The sequence below is a fragment of the Cetorhinus maximus genome, chromosome 10, assembly GCF_964194155.1.
Source record: "Cetorhinus maximus chromosome 10, sCetMax3.hap1.1, whole genome shotgun sequence".
Lineage (NCBI taxonomy): Eukaryota > Metazoa > Chordata > Chondrichthyes > Lamniformes > Cetorhinidae > Cetorhinus > Cetorhinus maximus.
The window spans coordinates 24,219,838-24,247,246 of NC_135888.1; the positions used below are offsets into that span (position 1 = coordinate 24,219,838).

General features: G+C 46.8%; 1 protein-coding gene across 3 annotated transcripts in view; it reads right to left on the bottom strand.

The window, feature by feature from the left end:
- sec16a (SEC16 homolog A, endoplasmic reticulum export factor) overlaps positions 1-19,637 on the bottom strand; it is a 56,914-nt gene extending 37,277 nt beyond the window's left edge. For 2 of the 3 annotated variants that reach the window (XM_078550200.1, XM_078550201.1), the window contains exons 1-9: positions 16,177-19,637; positions 12,876-13,000; positions 10,991-11,088; positions 8,677-8,812; positions 6,724-6,916; positions 3,953-4,115; positions 3,548-3,696; positions 2,486-2,547; positions 578-716 (exon numbers count right to left, since the gene is read on the bottom strand). In XM_078550200.1, coding sequence (XP_078406326.1) covers positions 578-716; positions 2,486-2,547; positions 3,548-3,696; positions 3,953-4,115; positions 6,724-6,916; positions 8,677-8,812; positions 10,991-11,088; positions 12,876-13,000; positions 16,177-19,554 — 4,443 coding nt within the window. In that variant the 5' untranslated portion in view covers positions 19,555-19,637. The remainder of the gene's footprint in view (positions 1-577; positions 717-2,485; positions 2,548-3,547; positions 3,697-3,952; positions 4,116-6,723; positions 6,917-8,676; positions 8,813-10,990; positions 11,089-12,875; positions 13,001-16,176) is intronic. The other variant, XM_078550198.1, reaches the window with a different exon arrangement.
- Positions 19,638-27,409: the final 7,772 nt, after the last annotated feature.

Consider the following 27,409-nt stretch of genomic DNA (forward strand, 5'->3'; position numbering starts at 1 on the left):
CACCTCGAGTGTCAACCTGGATAATATGCTCAAGTCTGCAGAGAGAACTGAATCCATGATCTCCTGACTGACTCTAAGCTAAGGGTATTACACACAGAGCTGCATGCTGAGCTGTTCAGTGTTTAGAGCCCTGGCATATTACACCCCCAGATTCAGAAACCATTAATCTCAGGCAGGCTGTGACAGAGGTGAACCAGAAGACTGGTCGCCAACAAACTCTTCTGGTCACTCCAAGGAGCCAGTTTCCCTGTTCTCATTCCCCACTCTCCTGAGACCAAAAGAAGAAGTGAGATGAATCAGATTAACATTTTTACAAACATTTTGAAAGCTGTTGCATTGACTCCCATGATATATCCATCAGCTCCAGCACATGCACAGGACACGACAAGTAAAAGGGAATAATTCACCCCCATTCTGACGTGATTTATGTGAGACCTCCATTCTGACGTGATCCACGTGAGCACGAGCTCCAGATGCTGTAACCCAAACAAGCTGCTTATTGACCATTACAAAGCAGCCAATACAAATATATGCTGGAGAGTTTTCATTCAGGAAGGCGCACAGTGCAGAGACTCACCCCATTCTGCCTGCACAACAGCACAATCAGCTCCCATAGCAGGTTGGCAGACTCCTTATCCAGAAGTTCGTCATTCCTCAGGCATTCTGTGGCCTTGTTTTGAGCAAAGTTGATAACGTCAACTTTATGAGTCTCTTCTCTAAAGAAAAAGTAATCAGAAAGGAACCTTGAACCCTTAAAGTTCACTGATTAATAAACAAGCACAGTAATGGTGTTAGCAGCAACAGGGCATGAGATTAGCAATGTGTGGAATTGAAGGCACCCTTGTGACGTGGGTTAGTAATCAGTAGGGAGGTTAGAGTTAGAGTGCGAGGACAGAAAGGGAACACTCGCCCTTTGGCAGGATGTAACCAATAATGTTCCCCAGAGATCTATACTGGGATCTCAGCTTTTCAACATATATATTAATGACTCAGATGAAGGAAGAGAGAGTTGGATATCCATGTTTGCAGATAACATTAATTAGCAATAAGTTGTGTAAACAGGAGCAGGAGATTACAAAGGGACATCAGGGAATGTGCAGAGGCCAGACTTGGAGGAGCACAGATATGGAGAGGTGTGAGGCTGAAGGAGGTTACAGAGATAGGGAGGGGGTGAGGCTGTGGAGGAATTTGAACACAAGGATAAGAATTTTAAAAACTGAGGTTTGACTGAAATGGGAACCAGTGCAGGTGAGCAAGCACAGGGGTGATGGGTGAACGGGACTTGGTGCGATTTACAGCAGGGGCAGCAGAGTTTTGGATTATCTCAATTTTACCGCAGATAAACAGGGAGTGCATTGGAATAGTCAAGTCCAGGGGTAACAGAAGCATGTTGGTAACCGCGAATGTTGGAAAAAACATTTCAGGCAGTCCAAAAGACATTCAGTACTCAAAAGGGTTAACTTGCGTTTCACTGCAGTAATGTGCGCCTTTGACAAGACACTTGCCTTGGTCAAACCCCACCTGCAGTAACTGTGAAGGATATATTGGCCTTAGATGGATTGCAATTCACTCAGCAGAATGACACCAGGGATTAAAGGGTTAAATTATGCAGAAACATGGTTTGTTTTGAGAGGTCAGGAGGTTGAGGTATGAGCTAATCAAGGTATTTAAAGCGATAAAGGAATAAGATGGTTTCTGTATCTAGTCTATTTCCTCTGGTGTTGGATCCCAGAACAACTAGGCCAATCAGGAATGAAATCAAGATGCATTTCTTCAGACAAAGGGGAGCAAAATCAGGAATTCTCACCCTCCAAAAAGCTGTTGAGGGCGAGAATCAATTGAAAATTTCAAGATAAAGATTGGTAAATTTTTATTAGGAAAGGGAGACAGAAAAACAGATTAGAGATACAGATCCGGCGTCATCTAAATAAATGAAGATGGCTTGTGGAGCTGAATGGCCTCCTCTTCAACAGTACAGATAGAACTAACAATCTTTTCATTAAGCTCATTCAACAAGTGCAGGACATTATTTATGATTTGGCTTTAATATTAAGAGTTGTGCAGTGTAAGACAGACTTGTATTTGTAGCATGTCTCATCACATCAATCAAGTGCTTTCCCTCTGGAGCTGTGGCCATTTTGTGCACACACTATCTACACTGAGCCAAATAGACAAGAGGGTTCTGGGTCTAAAGACAGCATCTTGCTCAGCTGCTTCAGAAGGAATACTTAACCACATTGGTCTGGAGTCATATATTGGTCCAGGCAGGGTAAGAACAGCAGGTTTCCCTCCCAAAGAATGTTACTGACCCAGTTGGATTCCAATGGCAATCCGACAGCTTCACAATCACAATTACCTATACCTGCTTTTTGTTTTCACATCTTATAAACTGAATTCAAATGCTGGGATTTGAACATTTGGATACTGGTAACAGAATCAGTTCAGGAGCAAACTCGGTGAGAAGGTGTAAAGTTAAGAGACTTACTTCACCAGTGGCCCTGGAAACTTCTTCAGCTCCTCTTGCTCAGGCATGTGCTGCAGTATCATCTGTGCAATGGAAAAGTCACACATCAACCAGAATCACAAGCAGTTTATGGAATTAATTTTAAAATTAACCAAAATGCCTGATCTGAAACCGAATACACTGCACTTGCTGTAACTTAAACAGCACAAATTTATGGACTTGTTTCCTCACTATCCTCCATAGTCAGGAGGGGATGGAACGCTCTAATGGCAGATACCTTATCCCGTCATTGACCAAGTTCCAGCCTGGATCCCTGGGCATTGCTGATAATCAGAAAATCTTGGAAATATCCCAAAGATCAGGCAGCACCTGAGAGAAATAAGTCTTTCTGGCTGTGGCCTGTCAGAGGTGAAAGGTTACTTCCTCTCAGTTGCAGAAGTGAAAAGTCAACCACTTGTGCTCAGCTAAAGGCGAAAGTGTAGCTCCCTCCCCCGCCCCCAACCACCACCGTCAAGGTTGAGAGGTGAATGATTAAACCCTTTTCAGCTGCTAGGAATGTCCAGCATTTTGGGGATTTAAACATTCACCACCCAGTCCAAAATCAGCCAGTGGCACTGCACTCAACAGCTTTTCTGCAAGTCTGAGAACTGGAATAAACACAATACTCTGCAACAATTCTGAGGGGTGGGTAGGAAACTCTCCTCCCTGGGCCTCTGCCAGAACTGAACTAAGGCCAGCAGCGAGGGAAAACCCAGGAGTGCTCTCTCTCCTTCCCCTTGGGGAACAGCCTGCTCTGCTGCCCAGTATCTACCCAACATTCAAATCTATGGCTTGTGACAGTGGAAAATCATCCATGGAAACCAGAACTTCTGTCATCCAAGCTTCCACGTGTATCCCTGGTGGCTCTATTAACATATTTGCTGGATACCAGGATGGGTTGGAGACAGGGTTGACAGCAGTACTGAGAGCTCAAAGCAACACACAGCAATAACTACAGCCACTGGCATTGGAGCACAGAATGCGTGCCTCCTTGCTATATATAACAAAGTGAAAATCCCACCCTCCCTTCACTCCCCAAAGTACCTCCAGGCTGTGCATCTCCACCAAGGCAGGCTGTCCTTCTGAAGGGAGGTTGGGCAACACTTTCAGCAACTGCCCTCCGGGGCTGAACCGGACACAAAGATGAGGAACTGTGAATTTCTCGGGGGTCACCGGTCTTAGTGGAGCTGGTGCTAAAACAAAAAACATTGACAAAAAAAGGAATGGAATAGATTAAACAAACCCCTTGATTAGATTCCAGTCCATAGCTCACACCCAGGTATCCATTCTTCAATATATAAATTTCCCCAAACATATTTCTGGGTATCCATTAAAATTTGGTTTCTCTGTATAATAAAGGAGCCACATACAGAAAAACTGGCCATGCACAACAACTACATTTTAAAGAGAACACTGTTGTTAAGTAGCGTACATTAAAGAGGAACAAACCTTTCTCCACAGGTTGCCAACCTGTTTCTGCAGGGCAGTACTGATAATCCGAGTAGCCTGGGTGTACGGCGTTTTGAGAGTACGGCCCGTAAGTGTAATCAGTGCCGGTGACCTGAGCTGGTGCTTCACCAGCCAAGTCCTGCTGACTCCTGTAAATCTGGCTCTACAACGAAAAAGAAAGTGGGGTTAGAGGGTAGGGATAATTGGGCCAGAGGGTGCAGAAGTAATGCAGACATTTTAAAGCCAAACATTGTGAATTTTTTTTTTTTTACACATTCTTGTTATAAGTTCCTATCTCCAGATTCTAATGGAAACTGCATACGTAAACATGAAACACTTCCTGGCAGAAGGGATGCTGCAACGCATCCACTGGCGAAAAAGTGCAATTACAGCATGACATGTTTACATACGCAGCTCTCATTATAAATGCGAACATAGGAAATTATAGAAATAGTTGACAGGAAGTGCATGCAGACACAAGTTTTAGAATATATTATAGCCAGTTATCGATTCTTGGTATTTCACCCGGTGAATGGCAAGATTCCCTGGAGGCCAACGGCAAGAAAACTGCAACCTGTTCATGGACAAGCAGACACTGACTTACAAAAGCAAAATATGTGGATGCTGGAATCTGAAATCAGTAGGTTCTGATGAAAGGTCATAGACCTGAAGTATCAATTCTGTTTCTCTCTCCACAGATGCTGCCTGACCTGCTGACTGTTTCCATCATTTTCTGTTTTTATTATAGACTGACTTACATAGGATTAGAGGATTTACAGCACAGAAACGGGCCATTTGGCCAAGCCGGTCCATGCCATCATTTATGCTCTACTCAAGCCCATCTTTCCTATTTAAGTCTACCATCATAACTTTATTCTCTTCTCCCATAAATGCTTATCTAGCCTCCTCCTTAAATACATTTATACCATTCATTTCAACCACTCCCTGTGGTAGCCAAGTTCCCCATTCTCCACTCTCTGGGTGAAGAAGTTTCTTCTGAATTCCCGATTGGATTTCTCAGTGACTATATCATATTGACAGCCTCTAGTTATGCTCTACCCCACACAAGAGGAAACATTCTCTCTGTATCCACTCGATCAAAACTTTTCATAATTTTAAAGACATCTACTGGGTCACCCCTCAGCCTTCTTTTTTCAAGTGAAGAGACCCAGCCTGTCAATCCTTTCCTGATCTGTAAACCCACACATTTCTGGGATCATCCATGTAAATCTTCTCTGTAACCGTTCTAGTTCCTCTATATCCTTTTATTAACACGGTAACACGATAACACTGCTCGCAGTGTTGTCTAACCAAGGTTTGGCACAGGTTTAGTATAACTACTTTTCAATTCTATCCTTCCAGAAATAAAGCCTAGTGCTTGGTTTGCTTTATTTTTTTTAAATGGCCTTGCTAACCTATAGTTATCAATCTTCAATGACTGGTATATTTGTAATTCTAGATAACTTTGTTCCTCTGTCTGTGTCGAATTTCATTTGCCAATTATTTGCCCATTCTGCAAGTTTATAAATTTCCTCTAGTAATTTGCTGCAGTTCTCATCAATATTGACAATCATATAGCCAACCATCCACCGCCCCCCCGCCCCAACCCCAAAATTTGGTGTCAGCTGTAAATTTAGAAATTGCATTTTTGATTCTAGAAGTCCAAACCATGTGAACAGCAACGGTCCTACCAACGATCCTTGCGGAACACCATTTCCCACCTTCTATCATTCTGAATAATTACCCTTTACTCCCACTCTGCTTTCTGTCTAGTAATCCATTCTGCCCCAACTCCACATTCTCTGACCTTATTCATTAATCTATTATGGGGCACCTTATCAAAGGCCTTTTTGAAAATCCAGATAAATTACATCTACTGCATGACCATTGTCTACTCTCTCCATTACCTCCTCAAAACATTCAATAAGGTTGGTCAAGCAAGATTTTCCTTTTGAAATCCATGCCAACTATTTGTTATATTTTTCATTTCTAGATAATTTTCTATTCTCTCCTTTAGTAGGGATTCCATTATTTTTCCTACCACTAATGTTAAACTGACTGGTTTATAATTCCCTGGACATATTCTGCCTCCCTTAAGTACGGAATTACATCGGTTATCTGCCAATCCTCTGGCATTATACCTTTTACGAATGAATTATTAAAAATGTGCAGTAATGCCTATGCTATCACTTCCCTAGATTATTTAAAAATATGTGGATGCAATCCACCTGGACCTTAATCCTCAGTTTGATTAGTTTATTCAATACATCCTTTTTTTTATTTTAAGTGCACTTATCACAGTGTTCATCTCATCATTCAATATCATGTCTATCTGTTCTATCCAGTAACTACCAAAGCAAAATTATTTAATATTTCTGCCATCTCTCAATTGTAGCCTGTGATGTATTATCCTGTCTGTCCCTTAATGATTTTTCAATTTTTAATTGATGTGCTTGTAAATTATTTTACTATATTGTTTAAAGTTCCTAGATAATTTAATTTCAGAGCTCCTCTGCGCCTTCCTAAATTTTTTTTGACTTCTCTCCTGATCTTTTCATATTCTACCTTATGTACTGCTCTGCTGTCCATGTCTCTTTCTTACCCTTACTTGATCCCACATGTCATCTGTCATTACACTGGGCAAAAATTAATCAAATGTTTTTGTGAAGCAAAAAAGACATTTTAATCTCAAAACCTAAAGGCAAAGCACCAGAGTACACAGCAATTGCCCTATCGTAATGAGAGCCCCCTACACCCTGGCCACTCCTCACCTGCTGAGACCGGGATCCGAAGCTGCTCCGTCTGCTCCTTACGCTATGTGAGCTCAGCGCGCTATGAACAGACTGTTCACTGTGTGTGCTGCGCCCATCAAACTCGTCAGTGTACGGGTCCTGCCGGCTGCCTTCATCAAAGCTCATGTCATATCGAGGGTCAAGCTGCCAGAGGTCCTCAAACCCATTCCGCCTTTTAAACAGAGGGCAATCGGATTAATGTTTTTTAATAAAGCCTTGAAGGAAATCTCTGCGCCTGCCCCCCACCACTCTTCCACTCCCCCACCTGAAGCCCCTCAGACAGGAAAAATTCAGCCACAAGTCCTGGTCTCTGTTTTATTAGTAGATTGAAGCTGGACTGGTTCCTAACCGGGGTGGAGGTCACATTATATAAAAGATAAGTTGTCTAACAGTTAACACATGCATGGTCAATGTGACGGACTGGCTGCAATCACCTGAGGGAGGCAGAAAGGGATTTTACCGATATTCTCCTCTTTATTGACCTTTCCTCCCCCAAGAGAGGGAATGCCTAGTCATCATGCTCCAGCTGTGTTGGTTAGGTCTGGTGAATCAGCTGCTTCCTTCCTGCTTGTTCTTTTCCTCTGTTTGAGTGGCTGTGCAGTGATTGGCCTTGGATTAGGAATATGAATATTGACAGTGCACAAGTGTGGATCTCCAGGGGACACAACTGGACTCAGCTGTGAGGCCATTCACAGTCAAATAGCCTGATAACATTCACTGTCCAATGGAAGGACTGGAACTTGGGCAAGACAGGGAACTGCCACCAGCTCAAGTCAGCACCTGCAGGAGAGGAGGGTAGAATACAGCGTCTGCTGAGACATCACTCTCTCCACCCATGCCAGCCCCCACAACCCCCCTCAAAGATAAATAACACTTCAATGTCTACCCTCCACCACCCCCAACCCACCTCCCTCAAGTGGAAACCTACTCCCAGTCCTCCCCCTCAAGGCCACTCTCAGATGCGAGGAGCCAAACTTCACAACCATTCCCCACACTCCAAGAGGGAACTGCCACTGCCTTCCCACCCTTGAAGACAATTCTTGGAAGCCCATTTAGCTCACTCTGGGCAATGCTGTTCAGATCTGGAAGGAGCATTGAACAGTGATCTACATCATACCAGTCCAATAACCACCAACAAGGCTAGTCCGGGAGCGCTCGAGGCTGACAAGAGATGCTCAAAGAGTTCCCAGACTCAGTATCATCTCTCTCATCCGAGAGAGAAATGAACTATCAAACAAAGCAGAACCAGAACAGAGACACAAACACCACAAGGGTATGGGACACCTATCACATTAAACTGCATGAACAGAATTGAAGTTCTCATTTTTAAACCTCTCATTTTGGAGGTGCTGCTCTCCTCCCACACCCACTCCATGACACAGGAACAGGAGGCAGTCATTCAACCCCTTGAACCTGCTACATCATTCAATTCAATCATTGCTGAACTGGATCATCTTGGTTCCGTAACCCTTAGCCCACAAAAATCTATCAATCTCAGTTTATGACATTCTCCATTGAAGGTTAATGGCCTTGTTCTGGACTCTCATCCCAGAGGAGATAGTTCTTCTTTACCCTGCCAGCTCCATTATTCATATAGTTTTAATCATATAATTAATTTGTTTAGATTACTCGTTCATCTTTTATAAAAAAGCCTGGTTTATGCAACCTATCCCGAATTAACCCTTTCTGGCTCCAGTATAATTCTGGTCAATCTAGGATGCATTCCCTTCAAGACCCACAGAGGATGTGCTGAAGCTCATCATTGCTCTCTTGCACTTCCCCAGCACTATCCCTGGCACCCACCCCACCCAATCCTCTGGATAGTATAACCTATCTTAAGAGGCATGTAGAGTCTCTGCTCCACTGGGACACGACTAACTGTGGCAGAGAAACTGCAGAACAGTGCTTGCTCCCAAGGAGCCTGTTACTCACCTGTCTGAGTAGAACTCCCGGTAAAGATCCCGCGCTTGGTAAGGTCCGTAGTACCAGTAGGGCACGTCATACTCCCTGTAGTCTCTGTATCGAGGATCATAGGCAGCTGGGTCATACCTATCCCAGTGAGCTGAGTCTAGCAATAAAATGCAACATAGCAATCACTGAGAAACACTGCAAGTTGCATAAAAAGGGAAAGGAAAGGAAGAAAGAAAGACTTGCATTTCTATAGTGCCACTCACAAACTCAGGACATCCTAAAACTCTTCAAAGCCAATGAATTTTTTTTTTGACGTTTTGTCACTGTTGTAATTACACAAACATGGCAGTCAAGTTGCACCCACAAAATCCCACCAACAGCAATCAATGACCAGATGTCTTTTTTGAGTGATATTTGATAAGGGCTAAATATTGGCTAAGACACTGGGGAGAACTCCCCTGATCTTTGAAATAATACTCATGCATCCACACTACAGGGACGTACAGCAGCTTGGGGAGGAAAGAGGGAGAAAGCAACACAAATCAGGATAAATATAGCTCCAGCATGGCAGCTGTACATCACAATCACACTCAGTTGCGAGTGAGTAACATCTTGGGGGATCAGCTGGTCTGGTACAGAAACTGGCAACACGGCAGGGTAGTCACCAACTGAAAGAGAGGCAGGTTACTGACTATACTTGGGATATGGTGGACAGTCCTACAAAGGGGCTCCCAGCCTGATTAGGTGGCAAATGGGAGAAAGCAGGGAATGAGGTTAAGCTGCTTTGAATATTAGAGGGTACGGGTGGCGAACAGTAGAGTGGGATTAGATTGGGAGAAATAATGACGGTGAAGAGGAGTGAAGCGAGAGTGGGATTAGACAGAACTGGATAACAAAGGGCACAAAGCACGAGCAGGAGCATGGGGTTAAAAACAATACTGACATTCGACTGATGAGCCAAATGCGCTGTTTCTGTGCTGCAACATTTCATGATCCTAAAGCCGCCACAAAGTTTTACATCCAGTATCTTATCTTGCTGGTGCAGTACAACTTAAATATTAATCATCAATATATTAGTTACAAAACCCATGCCCTGTTATTTAAAAAAATCCAGTCACAATTTGATAAAGTTTAAGGGGGTAAAGTCAATGCAGTGTCCAGTCATCATACTGTCTAATGGCCACTCTGAGTATACAAGCAGAGGTTTGGAAGAAAATCACCAACTCAGGATGACACACACAGAGCAGACCAACCTGAGCAAGGAGACCTTAAAAATGACCCCATCAATGTTGCTGTCAAATGTGCTCTGGTTCAAATGGTTTAACCTAGTTTTTAAATTCCTTCTCAGGATCTGGCAGAGTTGGTTTCCCATCTGTTTGTCCATCTGTTATTGCTTCGGCTGAGTGCCTCACTTGGCCACTTCAGAGGGCAGTAAGAATCAACATTGGTGTGGGTCTGGAGTCACACATAGGCCCAGTCCAGATAAGGACAGTACTTTTCCTTCCTTAAAGGTCATTAGGGATCCAGTTGGGCTTTTAGGGAAATCTGACAGCTTCAAGTTCCCTTTTATTGATCCCAGATTTTTATTTATAACCTCAATTGCATAACCTGCAGGGCTACCGACCAAATACTGGAAAGTGGGATTAGGCTGCGTGGCTCATTCGTCAGCCAGTGCAAACATAATGGGCCAAGTGGCCTTTATGAGCCATTAACATTCTACAATTCTATAACCCAAATTCAAATTCCCAAACTACCCATGGTGGAATGAGAACCCACATTCCCTGCATTAGTCCAGTAAAATAATCACTGCAGTGCACTATAGCTCCTGCCAATCACGACTCTAGTCGCAGTCAAAACAGGAAAAGGCCATTACACACAACAGGCTCACCACTTCTTCAATCTCACCCTGAGTGAGGAATATGCCATCACTCTTCCCTGAGTCAGAGTTGTGAGTCCAATCCTCATTCCTAATTTCTTCATGAGCCTCTAATCTAGACTGACAATCCTGAGGTGCTGTCCTTCACAGGGGACAATAAACCAAAGTTCTGTCTAGTGCCTCGAACAGATGTTAAAATTTGTGGAGCAATGGGTCCACAACAGAGGAAACTGGATGAAAAGATCACCATGGTAGAGCAGCCTCCTAATGCTCAAACTCTAACCTCAGCTATGAAGGACATAGTGGTGGGCAGCCAATTCTGGTGGAATATGAATCCCAATAATAGCTTTTGCAGGGAGTTAACGCTCCACTAATTTACTTACCATTTTCACTTCACTGACCATCGCTGAGTGTAAGAGAACCAGCTCTCCAGATAACAGAAAAGTGATTCTTTCTTACCTCTGTACTGATACTGGCCGTTGTAATAATCCGAATAGTAGCTAGCATAGCCCTCTCGCCCGCCTCTTCCACCATATGGATCTTCAGCACACCCCTGCCTGAGGAGATCACCAAACAAAGTAGGAGTGAAAATCTTGAACTGACAGCAACCTTCATGTTGAAGACTGGAATCAAGAATGTAAATCCGACACCAGCCATCCCTGCAGTCTGACTGGCATTGGGTACAAAGACAACCCACCCACTGGTACAATACTGCATAGGTTAACAAACAAGAGGGGTATATAAAGGTACATTCATGTGAAGTTAAGAGGAATGGCGAACAGTGTAGACACATCTACTTCACACACAGTATGGAATGAATGGAACAGACTGCCCAGAGATACAGTGGAGGCACATTCAAAGAAAAGTATTTTGGTTAATAAAACTAATTAGGCTGAATGAGGAGACAGTGAGACTAAGAGAATGTGGGTAAGTATGTGCGTGAGAGGCTAGAGTGTGAGATTAAGGGGTATGAGAGAGAAGTTGGGGGAGGGGTAATGTACAGAGAGGGGCTTAGCCAGGACAGGCAAGATTGCCAGAGTTCACTTCTCGTCAATGGCAGGGAAAAAAGAATCAAACCAGCCAGGCTTGCCACTCTATCCTGGGAGTGTGTCTGGGATGCTACCATCATATCTCCTGGGCAGTCGAATAGTGTGCCAGGATACAGATAGCAAGTATTCGGTTGAGGTGTGGATGGTGCACTAGCACTACAGTCTGACCAGAAGTTACTGCCTTCAGAGGGAGGGGGGTTCAGGAAGAAAATTTTAATTTACAGGCAGAGTTGAGCTGCTGCACCATTAATGGGCACAAGGATCTTCACAGCTGAATTTCCTCAGACCCACCCTCACCATCTCCTCAGAGATTTCAATCAGAGGGCTTGAAGGAAAATTAAGCCCAAATACCAAGAAAGCACAGAGAAATACACACTTACACTTCTCCCCAACCCCTCAAACCAACCCAGAGTCGGTGGCTGGGAAAGGGCGAGATTAAACTAATGGGAGGTATATGAATGAACACATCAGCTTGTGCCGCACTAAGCAGCAAAGGGCAAGTGGATCAGCAGCATCCACCCTGGGCCTGTGCTGCATTCACTCAAATGACAGGCAGCAATGTTAATGGGAGGGCTCCCGCCCACCAAACTAAACCCCACCCTCAGCAAAGGGAGGGTGGGGAGATCAGTAACAGTAAGTGCCCAGGATCCTGAGCATTCTTCAGGATTCATGGTGAAAAGTACTTTTTTTAAAACTTCATTCTCGACAAGTGAGTACTGCTGACAATGCCAACATTTATTGCCCATCCCTAATTGCCCTTGAGGTGGTGGTGCTGTGCCACCTTCCTGAACCACTGAAGTCTATGTGGTGTAGGTACACCCACAGTGTTGCTGGGGATGAAGGTCTAGGATTTTGACCCAGTGACAGGAATGGTGATATAGTTCCAAGTCAGGATGGTGTGTGGCTTGGAGGGGAACTTGCAGATGGTGGTGTTCCCATGCATCTACCGCCCTTATCCTTCCAGAGGTAGAGGTCGCAGGTTTGGGAGGTGCTGTCAAGGAAGTAATGTGTGTGGGCATCAGGTGAGATCCACGGTGCGCTAGATTACAATGCCCTCAATGGTTCAACAGCCTGACTGCCAAGGCTCACATCAGAATGATGGGCAGCAGGAGATCTGCCCCTGTAGAACCTACACCCTGGAAAGGGTGAGGAGGAAAGAGCACTAGTTGCTAGGGGCAGGGCAAGACAGAAACAAATTCAAGTTTTAACGCAATTTTTGACTCCATTTCCAACTGGAACATCTGCTCAAATGCAAAAATCAGGACTAAAACCTTCCCCCTTCTAGAATACCATACCTGGAAGATGGTCTGTTGGAGGACTGACTCGCTCTTGAGCTGGGTCGACTGATCTTCTCTCTCTCAGGCTCCTTATAATTCACGTCATACTTGCCATATCGGGCATAACGCCGGTACTGGTCATCCTGAAGAAATGAGCATTAGTTAACAACCGGATCTACAGCAACAAAAAATTACCAGCTTCAACTGGTCATGTGTCCTGCTGTTATTCATTCTTCAACCATCATCATGAAAACAAATTATCTGGTTATCACATTGCTGTTTGTGCGATCTTGCTGTATGCAAATTGGCTGTTGTGTTTCTTACGGTACAGCAGTGACTACACTTCAAGAAGTACTTCACTGGCTGTAATGCGCTTTGGCATGTCCTGAGGTCAGAAAAGACACTATATAAATGGAAGCTCTCTTGGTTACCTAATTGAATCTTAATCTGATTCAAAGAACGCTTATAATCTGCAAAGGATTCCTCCTCGGCCAACTTTCTTCCTGTCCCCTCCTGAAAGTGACGATTCCTGGTGCATCAGGTGCCCTATGTGGCTCAGTTGAGGCCACTATGGGGTCATGGACCAGGGATCAGTAGCAGGAATTAGTGAGTTATTTATACCACACACCCAAAGCACTGAAGCCGATTTCAGACACACTGACCTCGGCCATGCCTGAGCTGACTCGGCACAAATCAGGGATTGAACCTGGGGCCAATCTTGGTCTGTACAACCCGCCTACACAAATAGCTTACCCCAGCCCAACATATCAGAACAGCACTATACCTAAACCTTTGAGGACAGTTGCAGAGAGCTCTGTACCCACTTATTACTCTGGTGAAGAATTCAGTCTCAGGGGAAGATGCTGAGAAAGGGGAGTCAGAAAGATAGCCAGCCTAGAGATTTGAGTATACGTCACAAGGGCGAGAGAAACCTAAGCTTACAGGGGACATAAACTGAAGGTTTCAAAATAAAATGGTTGGAAGCTTGGGTCAGATCAGTTATCTGGAATGGGAACAGATGGTTAGACAGGAGGGCTCCAATAGACATTAAGCAAAGGGTGAGGTTAGATGCCTTCAGGAGCACAGCTCTCTGCACAAACAGTGAGGACAGGCTCAATGAGAGATGATGGAATTTCCAGGTGTATGGGCTAAAATGTTAATCAGCTGGAATTAAGCAGAGCTTCCCAGTTTTGTGTGACTACCATATTGAGTTAGGGATCTAACAGGGTGATACCAGGATTTACCAGAACTGAGGGGTTCTACCCAACAGTAACTCCTTCCCTTAGAAAGGAGGCTGTCCTCATGGAAGTCTTTCAAATTAAAAAGGGGTTCAATAGGATAAATGTATAGAAGATGTTTTCACTTGTGGCAGAGACAAAAGCTAGGGTGCCATCAATATAAGACAGTCCCTAACATATCCAAAGGGAATTCAGGAGAATCTTCTTCACCAAAAGAGTGGTGTGAATTTGGTACTCACAACCATAGGGAGTGGTAGAAGCGAATAGTATTGATACATTTAAAGGGGGAGGTGGATAAACACATGAGGGAGAACGGAATAAAAATATATGCTAAAAGGTTGAGATGAAGAGGGGTTGGGAGCAGAAATTGTGTGGAGCAGAAACACCAGCAGGGACCAGATGGGCTGAATGACAATTACTCTCCCAAGATAACCTGTGGATCAGTGATTGTGGTGGTTTAGTGTCAAGCTGGGCTTGATAGGCCAGCCAGTCTTTCCCAGCCACCTCCTCCTGTAGATCAATTCTCAATCATTTATTTTTCAATGTGAGGGATTTTTTGCTCAGGTATCTGTGCTGAGTGAAAGCTACAGCAAATTGTGTCACTCAGTGCAAAAATCAAGCACTCATAGCAAGGGATAAAATCACTGCCCCCAAACACTCCCAGAACAGGTACAGCACAGGGTTAGATACAGAGTAAAGCTCCCTTTATAATGTCCCAAACACTTCCACATATAAACTGCAGGACTCATGTCAAACCAAAAAAAAAATGTAGGTGCTGAAAAATCTGAAATGAAAACGCAACAGCTGTTCAGGGTTCACACTCTAAACATGAACTACTGCAATCGCTCCACAAATACTCACTGACCCAAGATTTTTTTTAAATTCATTTTACGGGATGTGGGCATCACTGGCTAGGCCAGTGTTTCTTGCCCATCCCTAGTTGCCCTCGAGAATGCCCACAGTAAATACACCCACAGTGCTGTTAGGGAGGGAGTTCCAGGATTTTGTCCCAGTGACACTGAAGGAACGGCGATATATTTCCAAGTCAGAATGGTGAGTGGCTTGGAGGGGAATTTCCCCTCCATCTATCTGCTGCCCCTGTCCTTCTACATGGTAGTGGTTGTGGGTTTGGAAGGTGCTGTCTAAGGAACCTTGGTGAATTCCTGCAGTGCATCTTGTAGATGGTACACACTGCTGCTACTGTGCGTTGGTGGTGGAGGGAATGAATGTTTGTGGATGTGGTGCCAATCAAGTGGGCTGCTTTGCCTGGATGGTGTCGAGCTTCTTGAGTGTTGTTGGAGCTGCACTCATCCAGGCAAGTGGGGAATATTCCATCACACTCCTGACTTGTGCCTTGTAGATGGTGGGCAGGCTTTGGGGAGTCAGGAGGTGAGTTACTCACCACAGGTTTCCTAGTCTCTGACCTGCTCTTGTAGCCAATGTTTATATGGCTAGTCCAGTTCGGTTTCTGGTCAATAGTAAAACCAGCAATTTTTCATTTTGTGAATAAAACAAAGGCAGGGGAGGAGCCCATTCAGCCTCCCAGGCCTGTGCTATTGATCATTCAATTAGGCAATGATCCGTACCTCAACAGGAACACACCTTGGAAGTGAATTCTGGAGAAAGCTAAGTTTTTGAAAATCATGCATATTTTCAAATCCTTCCATGGCCTCGGCCCCTCCCTATTTCTGTAATCTCCTCCAGCCCTAGTACCCTCCCAGATCTCTGCGCTCATCCAATTCTGGCCTCTTGCATATCCCCAATTTTAAATTGCTCACCACTCGGTCCCAAACTTTAGAATTCCCTCCCCAAGTCTCTCTGCCTCCCTAACTCTCTCCTCAAACATGCTTCTTAAAATCTACATATTTGAACAAGCTTTTGGTCGCCTGTCTTGATATCTCAGGTGGATCAGGTCAATTTGTGTTTGACAATGCTCCTGTGAAATAAATTTGGGTTATCTTATATATTCAAGGTGCTTTATAAAACAAAAAACACCATCTGATATCACACCCTCAACCTTAAGTAGTGAGCCACAAAATGGAGCGACAGCCACAACAGAGAGAGAAAGGTGGCAGAATTACCTGGTAGTACGAGTGGTTGCCTCTGGAGTCCATCAATGGGTAGGACATTTGCTGGCCGAGTCTAGGGTCCAGGGATGGGTACGATGAGAAAGGCACGGCATAAGGCTGCTGAGGGTCCGCACTGTAATCCTGGCACACGTATGGGTAGGTGTAACCATAACCTGCATTTGGTTGTGCCAGGGGGTATGGGTGCTGTGGCATCACCTCTTGGTGAGGGAGGGGCTGAGGGGTGCCCGCTGCTGTCACTGGAGCGTCAGCCGCCAGCTGCTGCTGCTGTGCCAGAGGCTGGGAGGGACCAGGCCCTGGGTACCCATAACCTGCCAGCAGGTACTGCCCACTGACTGGCACAGACCCGACTTGGCGTTGGGACTGATCGTGAGCGGTTGGTGGAGGTGGCGCTGCCTGCTGTCCGGTCACTGCAGCATTTGGCTGATGCTGCTGGACGTCTGTGGTGACCTGCAGGTAGAAACCTGGTTTGTCGTTAGTGTAGAGGCCCGTGGTGTAAGTGTGGCTGGGAGCAGGGTGCTGCGTGGTACCACCGAGCGGCAGGGAAGCAGCTGGATTAGTTCCGGTGAAGGGCTGATTAGGTGCAGCGCGGTGCAGAGTGAAATCAAGCAGCTCACAGTTGGTTGATGAGTTGGGCTGATCAAACACTTGATTCCTTGCTTCGTCCTTGCTGCCATCGCTGGGTGGCTGAAGATTGGAAGTTGGGGGAGTTACAGTTGCACCAGGAGCTCGGCTCGATGGGGGGCTTGAAGGGGCAGCAGGATCCACTGTCAGTCCTTCACTGGCCAGCCTTGGGTTGATGCGACCATCTGTGGCCAGGTTGAGCGGAGTCTGAACGTGCACTGGTCCCTGGGCTGTGGTGACAAGGTCAGGATTCAGATGGGCCGGGCCCGTGAAGGTGACACTTTGACCATCACCACGATCTCTGAGAGGCCGGTCAGGACTGGGCAGGTGGGGGGAAGTCTGAAGAGGTCGCGCAAGTAGCACAGGTGGGGTCGGTGAGGCTGGAGTTGGGACGAGTAGCGTGGCATAGCTGGGAACTGCCTGGATTTTCGGGACTGTGTCCTCTGTCCCCTGGGGAGGGTTTTCCATGTTTCCTGGAGGTGCAGGGTAGTTCGGACCCTTGCTGCCATCTTCAGGTGGTTGGACCACCTCCGCTACGGGATCTTTGTTTGCTGCAGGCACTGCCGGAGCAGCTGGAGCCAGCATGATCCCAGCACTGAAGCTCGGTATCTCACTCTGTGCCCACAGGGTGGCAGCAGGACTGTCCGATTTCACCCAGACACCAGCCACCCTTGAGGACGGTCGCTTGTGGGGCTCTTCTGATGCAAGCCGTATCATGCTCTCGGGGGTCCCTACGCCTGTGTAAAGGTTCGAGCGAGGCTGAGGGACACGGATGTTTTCCAGGTTGTCAGGCGGCTGTTCTAGGTTGCCTGGGGAAATGCCCGAGGGGCCAGCCCCATGCCGCTGCCCCACAGCACTCACTGTTGATTGGCTCAGCTCCATAACCATCTTTGCCTGGTCCACTTCAACAGCTTTGACCGGCAGCTGACCATGTGACCTGACCGGCTCGAATGAGCTGTTGGCACTGGGTTGGAAGGTGGCCATCGGCTTTGGGGAGCTGAGGGCAGGGGGCTGAGACAGCTGGCTGTAGTACAAGGACCGCCCTGCACTCTCCACCTCCCTGCCAGGGTGCAAAGGGTCTCGGCCCAGGGGGGAGGAGTCAATCTGCTCGAAGAAACGGGATGGGTTGTCGGTGGGAGGCTTCCCGCTTTCTTGCTGGATGAACGTGTTTGTCTGGGCTTGGGATCTCCTCAAACTGGAGCCGCTGCTGTGGCTGGCACTGCTGTGATTCGAGGAGATGCTGTCGGATCGCAGAGGGTGGTGCGCAGAGTCGGGGGTCTCGAGGTTTGGTGGTGGTCCTCCTCCTGCTCCACCCATGTTTCTGGTGGCATGCAGCCCTTGGTTCACCAATCCTGGCACAGGCTGGAATCCTGCAGGAATTCTGTCAGGTTCACTAGGCAGGACCTCTTGGTTCTGGACAAATTCAGAATTTTCATCATCCTCCAATGCCAAGCCCCCACCCTGGGGAATAGCGGAATCTGTCCCACTGCATGGGGCAGGCGGACGAGGACCTAAGCCCCGGGGCTCCATGCCACCAGTGCACAGGTCAGGCAGCCGTGGTGTGCTGAAAAACGGCCCAGTGCTGGGCTGAAAGGCATCCCCAATGGTGGTACAGATCCCAATCTGCTGCTCAGGCACCAGGGTCTCTTCATTCTCCACTTCGCCCCCTTTGAAAAACATGGAGACCGTTCCTGGGTCAGAGTCAACTGGTGGACCCAAGTGTGGGGTAGGGCAGTCAGCCTGGTGCCCAGTGAGGGGTACAGGCTGCTGCAGGCATGGGTCTCGAGAGGGGCCGGATGGCCAGTCCTCTGGCCGGGCAAAGCCAGGGTCAGCGAAGTTGTGTTGGCGCAGGGGTGGTTGGTGGAATGGAGGCGGTCGGCCAGCTTCTTGGCGCTCAGCTCCAGCAAACTGCGTGTGGGACTCCTGCGGCGGGGAGTGGTGTTGCTGGTAGTGGCTGCCTGCTGCCTGGTTTTGGTGAGGTGGGACAGGCTGAAGCGCTGGCTGAGGCACACAATAACCCCCAAAACCTTGAGTCTGGGGGTCACTGGGCTGAAAGTAGTTCTGGACGGATGGCGGCCGACTGCCGTGGCTCGCCACCCACTGTGCGGAGGCAGAGGAGCTCGGCTGGAACTGCGGCAGGAAAGTGGGTGCTGCAGGAGGAAAAGAATGGGGCTCTTGGCCACCCTCTTGCCCATGGGGGTGCCTGGCCTGCGGGCGTGCTTGCCCCATCTCGTTGCTCTCTGAGCCTAGTCCTGTGTGAAAATACGAGGGCTCTGGGGGCAGGCCCTGTCCGGCTTCAGCACCTTGAAGCGGGGCCGCAGGGGAAAACTGACCAACTTCGCCAAACCGCGGTGTTGGGGGAAGTGGGGCCGGTGCACCGTAGGGTTCACAGCGTTCCCCCAGGGCAGCAGGCACTCCAGAAAATGGAACTTGGGCACCTCCTAAAGCATCTGTGGGCCAAGGGACCTGACTCCCATCTTGCTGGCTGGGGAATGGTGGTCCACCGTTGACAGCGTTTTGGAGTGATGGTGAACCGTCAGTCTGAGCCGCCCGGCCAAGTCCAAATGGGTCAGTGACCGGTGGCGGGGGCAGCATGACAGGGGCCCCTGACAGGGGGGTATTGGGCCGCCTGAAGGGAGCGTTCCGGCGGAAGATGTTGTGGGCACCCCCGCTCATGGGGGCTCCGGCGGCGCTGCCGACTCCTGGTGACGAACGGGGGGGTGGCGGCTGCATTGCCGGGCTCTGCATCGAGGCTGTGGTGGCTGAAACACGATCTCCAGGGGTGATGGGGCTGTCGAATTATCACGGTACCTTTTGGGGAGACAGAGATAGACGTTTAGTTTTACAGGAACAAACACCGCAGAAGTTTCATGGTCACAGATTAGTAAAACTGGCAGATTATCAATACAAAATAAATCAAACCAACGTGACATTCAATCAGCACTTATTTAAAGAAATAAAGAATGGCTTGTATTTTTATAGCACCTTTCACAACCTTAGGACATCCCAAAGCGCTTTACAAATAGAGATTACATTTCAACAAGTGTGATCACTATTTGTAATGTAGGAAACATGGCAGTCAATTAGTTCACAAGGTTCCACAAACAGCAATGGGAAAATTGTGGCAGTCCGGCTGCCCCAGCTTGGTTCAGTTCACTGAGCCCTTTCTGTTGCTGCTCCTGCCCATATCTTCCCTCACACCAAGTCTTGTTCATCCATCACCATGAGGTCATGGACCTACAGTGGATCGCAGGTCATCAGTGCTTTAATTTCAAAATTTTCATCCTCACTTTCAAACCCCATCCCCACCTACCCCTCCCTGTACCTCCACCTATCTCTACAACACCACAGAGCTAATCACTTCAATGTGGTTCAGCATCTTTGACAATTCAGACAGTAACTTGCCTGAAATATATTATTGATTCCAGTGTAGTGGTTATGTTACAGGATTAGCTAGCCAGAGAGCACAGTTAGCTAGCTAGGAGACGCAAGTTTAAAACCCATTGTGTTATGATCCCAGCTGAGGTTACCCCTGGACAAGCCAGATCCCAGGGTGGAACCCAGCTTGATAGATCCTAACTTTTATTTATTTGTTTAGATACGTGGAGAGTGGCTACTGAACAGAGTCACAGGCGTCAGCTCATGAGCTTTTAACAAAAGAATAAAATATTTTTTAAACAATAAAAGATTAACTATATTACATTGCTCCTTCAGCTATAGCTTTACAGATATATACAGATTTGTAAGGATAACACAAGTTACAAAAGCTATCTTATACTCTAATGTTCACAGTAAGTACACAGTCCATGTACCAGTAGGCACCTGTGGTCAGATACACCATGCTCTGAAACCAAGTGACATGCCACCTCAACCATATGCTATGCATCTCTTCTCAACTCCCCCAGATGCTTGTCACGCAGTTAGCCAACCAGCCTCACTAAACTCCGTCCTTCACAAGGGTTTCCAATCTCCACTCTCCAAAAACTTGCTTTGGAACCTTCTCCCAAACCGGCGCTTTCTCTCAGACCCCTTCCACAAGAGTTCACTTCCAGGGTTTCGAACTCTCCTTCCAGTGTTCCTCTTTTTTGGGTCGCCACATGTATTCAAGCTGTCTTCCATGCACTCTCCATCACCAACTCAGCTGTCAACATTGCATCACTGCATCACATGCCCATAGCAAGAGTTACAGACCTTCAGTTGTCTTTTTAGACCTTCTTGCCTCTTGCAAACTGTTCTCACTTTAAATCTGCTTTCTGCAGCTTTTGGCTCTTTAAATCTGAAGCTTGGAGCCTCTCCCTCTGCCCCTCACTCTTAACTTCACTTAACAGCATATTTTCCAACCTTCTTGGGGCTTTCCCCTGTTTCACTCCCCTGGATTTTTGGGGTTTTTCTTTAGCTTGGGTCTGTCTATCTGTCCCTTCCAGTTTGCTTTCCAGGCAGCTATCTTCAAAACCAGCTGAGCTCCAACAGCTTCCAAAAAATGTTTCTAGCTTTTATGTGTGTGTGTCTGTGGGAGGGACCTGCCTATCTGGGCCCCTGTTGCTAGGCAAAAGCCCAATTCTTTTACTCTGTTTTGCTTAACTTAGGGGCAACAGTCATAAAAAACCTCATTAGAAATGCAGGAACCTTTTTAAAGTGAAACTAAAACTCAATTTGACCTTTCCTAACATCCACAAATACCAATATAACTTAAACTGTCTCTATTTCCTAACAACTGGAAGAATTTTCTGGTCTCAGGTTTGTTTGGCTACAGAGCGAACAACCAGACATGCAGCAGATCCTAATCACTACCTGTTAGTCAACTTCAGCTGCCATGCCCACTGCAGCTAAGAAGCCTGCCGACACAAAGCTAAGACAAAGAAGAATGGCTACACTTGCACAAATAAGCACCTTCAAAAGAAAGCACGGATCAAATGACAGAACATCATGCACTGTGCATCCTGACACAAACAAACAATCTCTCCGTTAGCTACATGAGCCAAATAAATATTAGAAACATGGGCCCAAATTTCTGTCTGCAGTGAAATGACAGCATTCACTGCTGACCTTGAAGAAAGATCTAGTGATCTTTGTGATAAGGATTTCCCCTTTCCCCAGGTTAGTTCAAATCTGCTGCCAAACCAAGGGGATCTCCAGCAAGTTATGTCATCAAGTAGGGTAAGCAGCCAATCACATTGAAGTATTCACATAGACAAAAACCTGGTTGTTAAAAGTAACAATTATTCTATGCGATGAATTAATTAAATTTTACTGGTAGTGAAATAAATGATTGGGACATTTTCATGGGGTTAGGGTAGAAGCTGAAATATCACAAACGAACTTTTTACAAATTTTGAAAAATGTGGAATAATAATGGAGAAATTTGACATTCCATAGTTTTTCAGGGCCAGAGAGGTTTCTCGGTAGTAATTATGAAGTCAGCAAACCAATAAAAATCCAGTTACACTTCATGCAATGAGGAGGAATGTTTTCAAGTGTGTTTACAGAGAGGCGAAGAGCACAAAAGGAGACGTTCTTGTCAGTTCAGTGATTTTTAATTGTTTGCAAACTGTGTGGGCTTCAACAGCAAACCATATCAGGAAGTGTAGATTCACTGACGGCAAATTCTGGGTTTTTGTGTTTATGCATGTAAGGACTCCCGAAATCGCTGTCAATTTCAGGTGAGTCATGATCGAGGAACACTGACAATTTTGCCATCATTAATACTGCAAAATCTGTGCCATAGAATAGTGTAACACAGGAGTGGCCATTCAGCCCATCTAGCTGTCTCTTTCAAAGAGCAATTCAGTTAATCCCACTCCTTCCCTATATCCCTGCAATTTTATTTCTCCTTCAAGTGTTATTCAATTTGCACTATTAGGCTAAACCTGAATCTGTTTCCCCTGCCCTTTCAGGTAGCACATTCCAAATCCTAACCACTGGTTATGTAAAAATCTTTTTCTAAGGTTCCCTCATGTTGTCTCTGGTTCTTTTGCCAATCACCTTAAAACCGTGCCCTCGGGTCATCAACTCTTCAGCTGTTGGAAACAGTTTCACTTCATGCCATTGAAACCCTTTCATGGTTTTAAACAATCTAAGTTCCTCAGCATTCTATGCTTGAAAACAATCCCAGCTTCTCCAGTCTTTCCACGTAACTGCACTCCCTCATCCCTGGAATCATTCTCGTGAATCTGTTTGGTATGCTCTTAGAAGTCTTCACATCCTTCCTGAACTGTTATGGCCAGAATTGGACCCAATACTCCTGCTGGAGCTGAATTAGTGTTTCATGTGGATTTGGCAACACTTCCTGCCTTTTATATTTTTATACTTCCATTAAAAGACCAGGATTCCATTGCCTTTATGAATCTGTCCTGCCACCTTCAATGATGCGTGCACAAATACCACCAGGTCTCTTTGCTCTCACACCCTCTTTAAAATTGTATTAATTAGTTTGTATTGTCATTCCTCACTCTTCCTCCCAAAATGTTTTACCTCACACTTTGCTGCACTGAATTTCATCTGCGAAGATGTCATTTTTATAAACACATGCAACATACACGAGGCCATCAGGCTTTACTTGTTATGTGGTGTGCTGACAGCCTCTTCATTTCCAAGTGTCAGGGATGTCTCAGTGGTTAACATACACACTTTCAAGTCAGAAAGTTGTGGGCTCAAGCCCTGCCCCAGAGACTTGTGCACAAAATCCTGATCGACATTCCCAGTGCAGCGCTGAGGGAGTGCCGCACAGTAAGAATCGCCATCCATCAAATGAGATGTTGAACCAATATCTTTCCATTCAAATGGTGTAAAAAAGCAGGGATATTCTTCCCACTGTCCTGGCCAATACTTATCCTACACCTAACACTTAACCTAGTTTATCTTCAATGCTGTTTGTGGGAGCTTGCTGTGCACAAATTTGCTGCTGCATTTTCTATAAATATTATACTTCAAAGGTGCTTAATTGGCTATGAAGAGCTTTGGGACGCCCTGAGGTCGTAAAAGGCACTATATAAATGCAAGTCATTCCTTCACTTTAGAACACACTATCTTTGTCCAACTGCCAACAAAGCAACATCACAATACAATCCACTAGACACTGCCGGGAATGTCGAACCTTTGAACCACAGAGTACACAGAACCATTTGCTTGACTGCCAGCAGCATTACCCTGACGCAGCACTCCCGCCTGCCTATATTCCTAACTCTGTAACCCATCCTAGCTGTACATTAATCCTGACATGATTAAGTCAGGAGCAAGGAAAGTACTGAACTGAGGAAGGCCCTGAATTCAGAATCCATAACAATAAATCGGGCAAACAAACAATCTTCCCTCTTTTCAAGACAGCATCAGCCCTGAGTTGCCAAGGATACCAGCCGCCTCTAAGTACCTTGCTCCTAAACCTCAACAGCTCCACTGCCTCCAAAGTCCACCAATGCTTTTGGGCATGTAATGATCTCTCCTTTAGCATGACACCCAGTTTTTGTCAAATCGTGCTCCCTGGAAGTGCCACAAGACGTTTTTAAAACATTTAAAGTGCTGTATAAATGCACCTAAGTGCTACCGGAGTGGCAATTTATTAGATGGCAACTTGTGGATGATGGGGATCAATTGAAACTTTCAGGACTGGGATAAAATTTTGTAAGTGCGCTGAAGGGTGGGGAACACGAGGGAGAGGTGCAGATCAACCATGGCCTAATAAGATGACTGAATGGCCTTCTCCTGTTCCTAACATCAGGAGTGGGGGAAGAGATTGCACTAGATATCCCAGTCAAGTCCCACCTCGCCTGGACATAAGATAGGACTGCACTGAAGGAGGTCACTTGAGTCTACGATATTCAGACACATCACAAAGGCGGCAGATTCACTGGATAGTGACCAGGAGCATTAACCCTGTTCTCACCCTAGCCCAGGGACACCTGAAGACAAGTACAGCCTGGCTCCCTCCATACAGTGACTGAAGTTATCAGCTGATCGAAAAGTAGTTCAGGTCATAGCTGGCAGGTGCTAAAGCTATCCTGGCTCATTTAACATGCAGTGCTGGAATGCCGGATATCCTGAACAGTAGCTCAGTAACGGGATCTCCGATGTGAAGAGTGTGTGCGTGTGTACATACAGCAGGATGTAATGAGGACATGAAAAGCTCGCCCACAGTGGAGACTATGCCATGAATACAAACAGGGAACCACCCACTAATGTAATCTATCAGCAGCCTCTAAAATTTCTTTCAGAAAATAACGTTTTAGGATGCAGTACATGAATCATCTGAGACCTGACTGTGGTGAGTGGAGTGTGTTTGAGATGAACAGGCAACTTTTAGCCTATGGTTCGCAAAACTCTCCGCTTCTGGGTTCTTCCTCACCTCATGTCTGGCTCTGTTGTAGACTAACCGACAGAGATTGGTTCTTGGCTCTTTTGCCAATTACCTTCAATCTGTGCCCCTCCTGCCAGTGGAAACAGTTTCTCCTTATTTACTCTAGCAAAACCTCCCAGGATTTTCAACACCTCTATTATAACATCCTTTAATCATGTCTGTTTGAAGGAGAGCAATCCCAGCTTCTCTAATCTCTCCATGTAACTGGTAAATTCCATTCTAGTAAATATCCTCTGCACCTTCCTTTAGGCCTTGAAGTTGAAGTTCTTACTAAAATACGGGGCCCAGAATCAGATTTCTATCTGCCTCTTCCCCCACAGGTGAACATAGAGACTTATATGATCCAACAGGTTTCTCTTTATTTGACCTATCAGCACATTCAGCCACATAGGAAAGCAGGGCCAACACTCCTGGCAACCCCGTTCCAGTGAACGCTGCATCCAATCACCACTGAAGGAGGAAACCAACAGTGAACAGGACATAGGAGACATCGCCAAATATTTGCTTGAGGAAGTAGGTCAACAGGAAGCTCACCAAGGTGGGTGGAAAGGTGACAAAAGGAAAGAAAGGGCATCGTTGTTTTGTGGGATCTTGCCAGCGATGCTCACACCCCTAGGATAAATTAAACAAAAGTTCTAGACCTGATGAAGAGGAATGAAAGTTCATCAAGAACAAGCCCTTATATGTTACTTTAATGAAAAGAAAAGGATGGTCCCCTAAAAGTGCATTATCCAGGCTAACACTCCAGTACAGTACCAAGGGAGCACTGCACTGTTGAAGGTATCATTAAACCAAGGTTCCATACGGCCACTCAGTTGAAAATAAAAAGTCCCACGACCACTATTTTGAAGAGCTGGGAGCTCTCCCCAGGGACCTGGTCAATATTTAGCCCTCAACCAACATAACTAAAAGAAATCTTTTTTTTAACTCATTCATGGGATGTGGGCTTCCCTGGCTGGGCCAGCATTTATTGCCCATCTCTAGTTGCCCCTGAGAAGGTGGTGGTGAGCTGCCTTCTTGAACCGCTGGTCACAATCATAATGCTGTTTTGGGAGCTTGCTGTGCACAAATTAGTTGCTGTGTTTCCTGTGTTGCAACAATGACAACACTTCAAAAAGTACTTCACTCTACTTCTGTCCCCCTCCAATACTCCCTACCCCGGCCATAATCCAAACACCTTCCCCATGCCGCCCCATACTCCCTACTTCCTCCCCCTCCCACACTCCGTCTCCTATACCCCCTTGCATACCCCCTCCCCACCACATCCCATACTCCCTGCCCCCTACCAAACTCCCTCCTCCACTCCCTCCCTACCTCACCCCTCCCCTCGCCCCCCACCCCTCCCCCTCGCCCCCCACCCCACCCCTCGCTCCCCCTCCCATCCCCACCTCTATCCTCCCTCTACCTCTCCCCTCACCCCCACCATCTCGTTCGACCCCCTCCCCTTCCAGCAAGACACCTTCCCTTTCCCACACTCCCATAATCCCTCCACTTCTCCTTCCCTCATTCCCTCCACTTCCTCACACCCCCCACTTCCTCACTCCACCCTCCCTGCCTCTTCCCCAGTCGCCCTCCCTCTCTCCCCTCCCCCCTCCACACTCACTGCCACCCCTCCAAGTATCCTACTCCCCCCTCACCCAGTCTCTCCACTACTCCCGGCCCCTCCCCTACTCCGTGCCTCTCTCTTTCCCCTGCCGACCCCCTTACTCACTCTACTTCCCCTCCTCCGGCCCCTCCACTACTCCCCCACATCCCCCGCACCTTACTACCCCCTCACCCAGCCTCTTCTCTACTAACCCAGTCCTCTGCACCCCCTTCCTCCTCCGCCCCCAGCCCCTTCCCTCCACTAATCACCCCTCCTCCCTCCCCTAATTCCCCCTCCCTGCCTATACTCCACCCTCCCCCACTCCCTCCTCCAATTATACTCCCCCAATTCCCTGTACTCCCCCTTCCCCTACCCCACTCCCTCAACTCCTCGCATTCCCCTCCCCCCACCTATACTCAACCTCCCTTACTCCCTTTTCCCCCCTCTACTCTCGCTCTCCCTAAACTCCCCCCTCCCTACACTCCCCCCTCCGCCCTCCCTACACTCCCACCTCTTCCCTTCCCCCCTCCCCACCTCCCTTCCCCCACCCCCTTCCACCCATCCCCCCCACCCTGCTCCCCTCCACCCACCCTCTCCTTCCCCCCCACCCACCCAACCCCCATCCACCCCACATTCCCTCCCCATCCCTACATCCCCTTCCCTCCCCC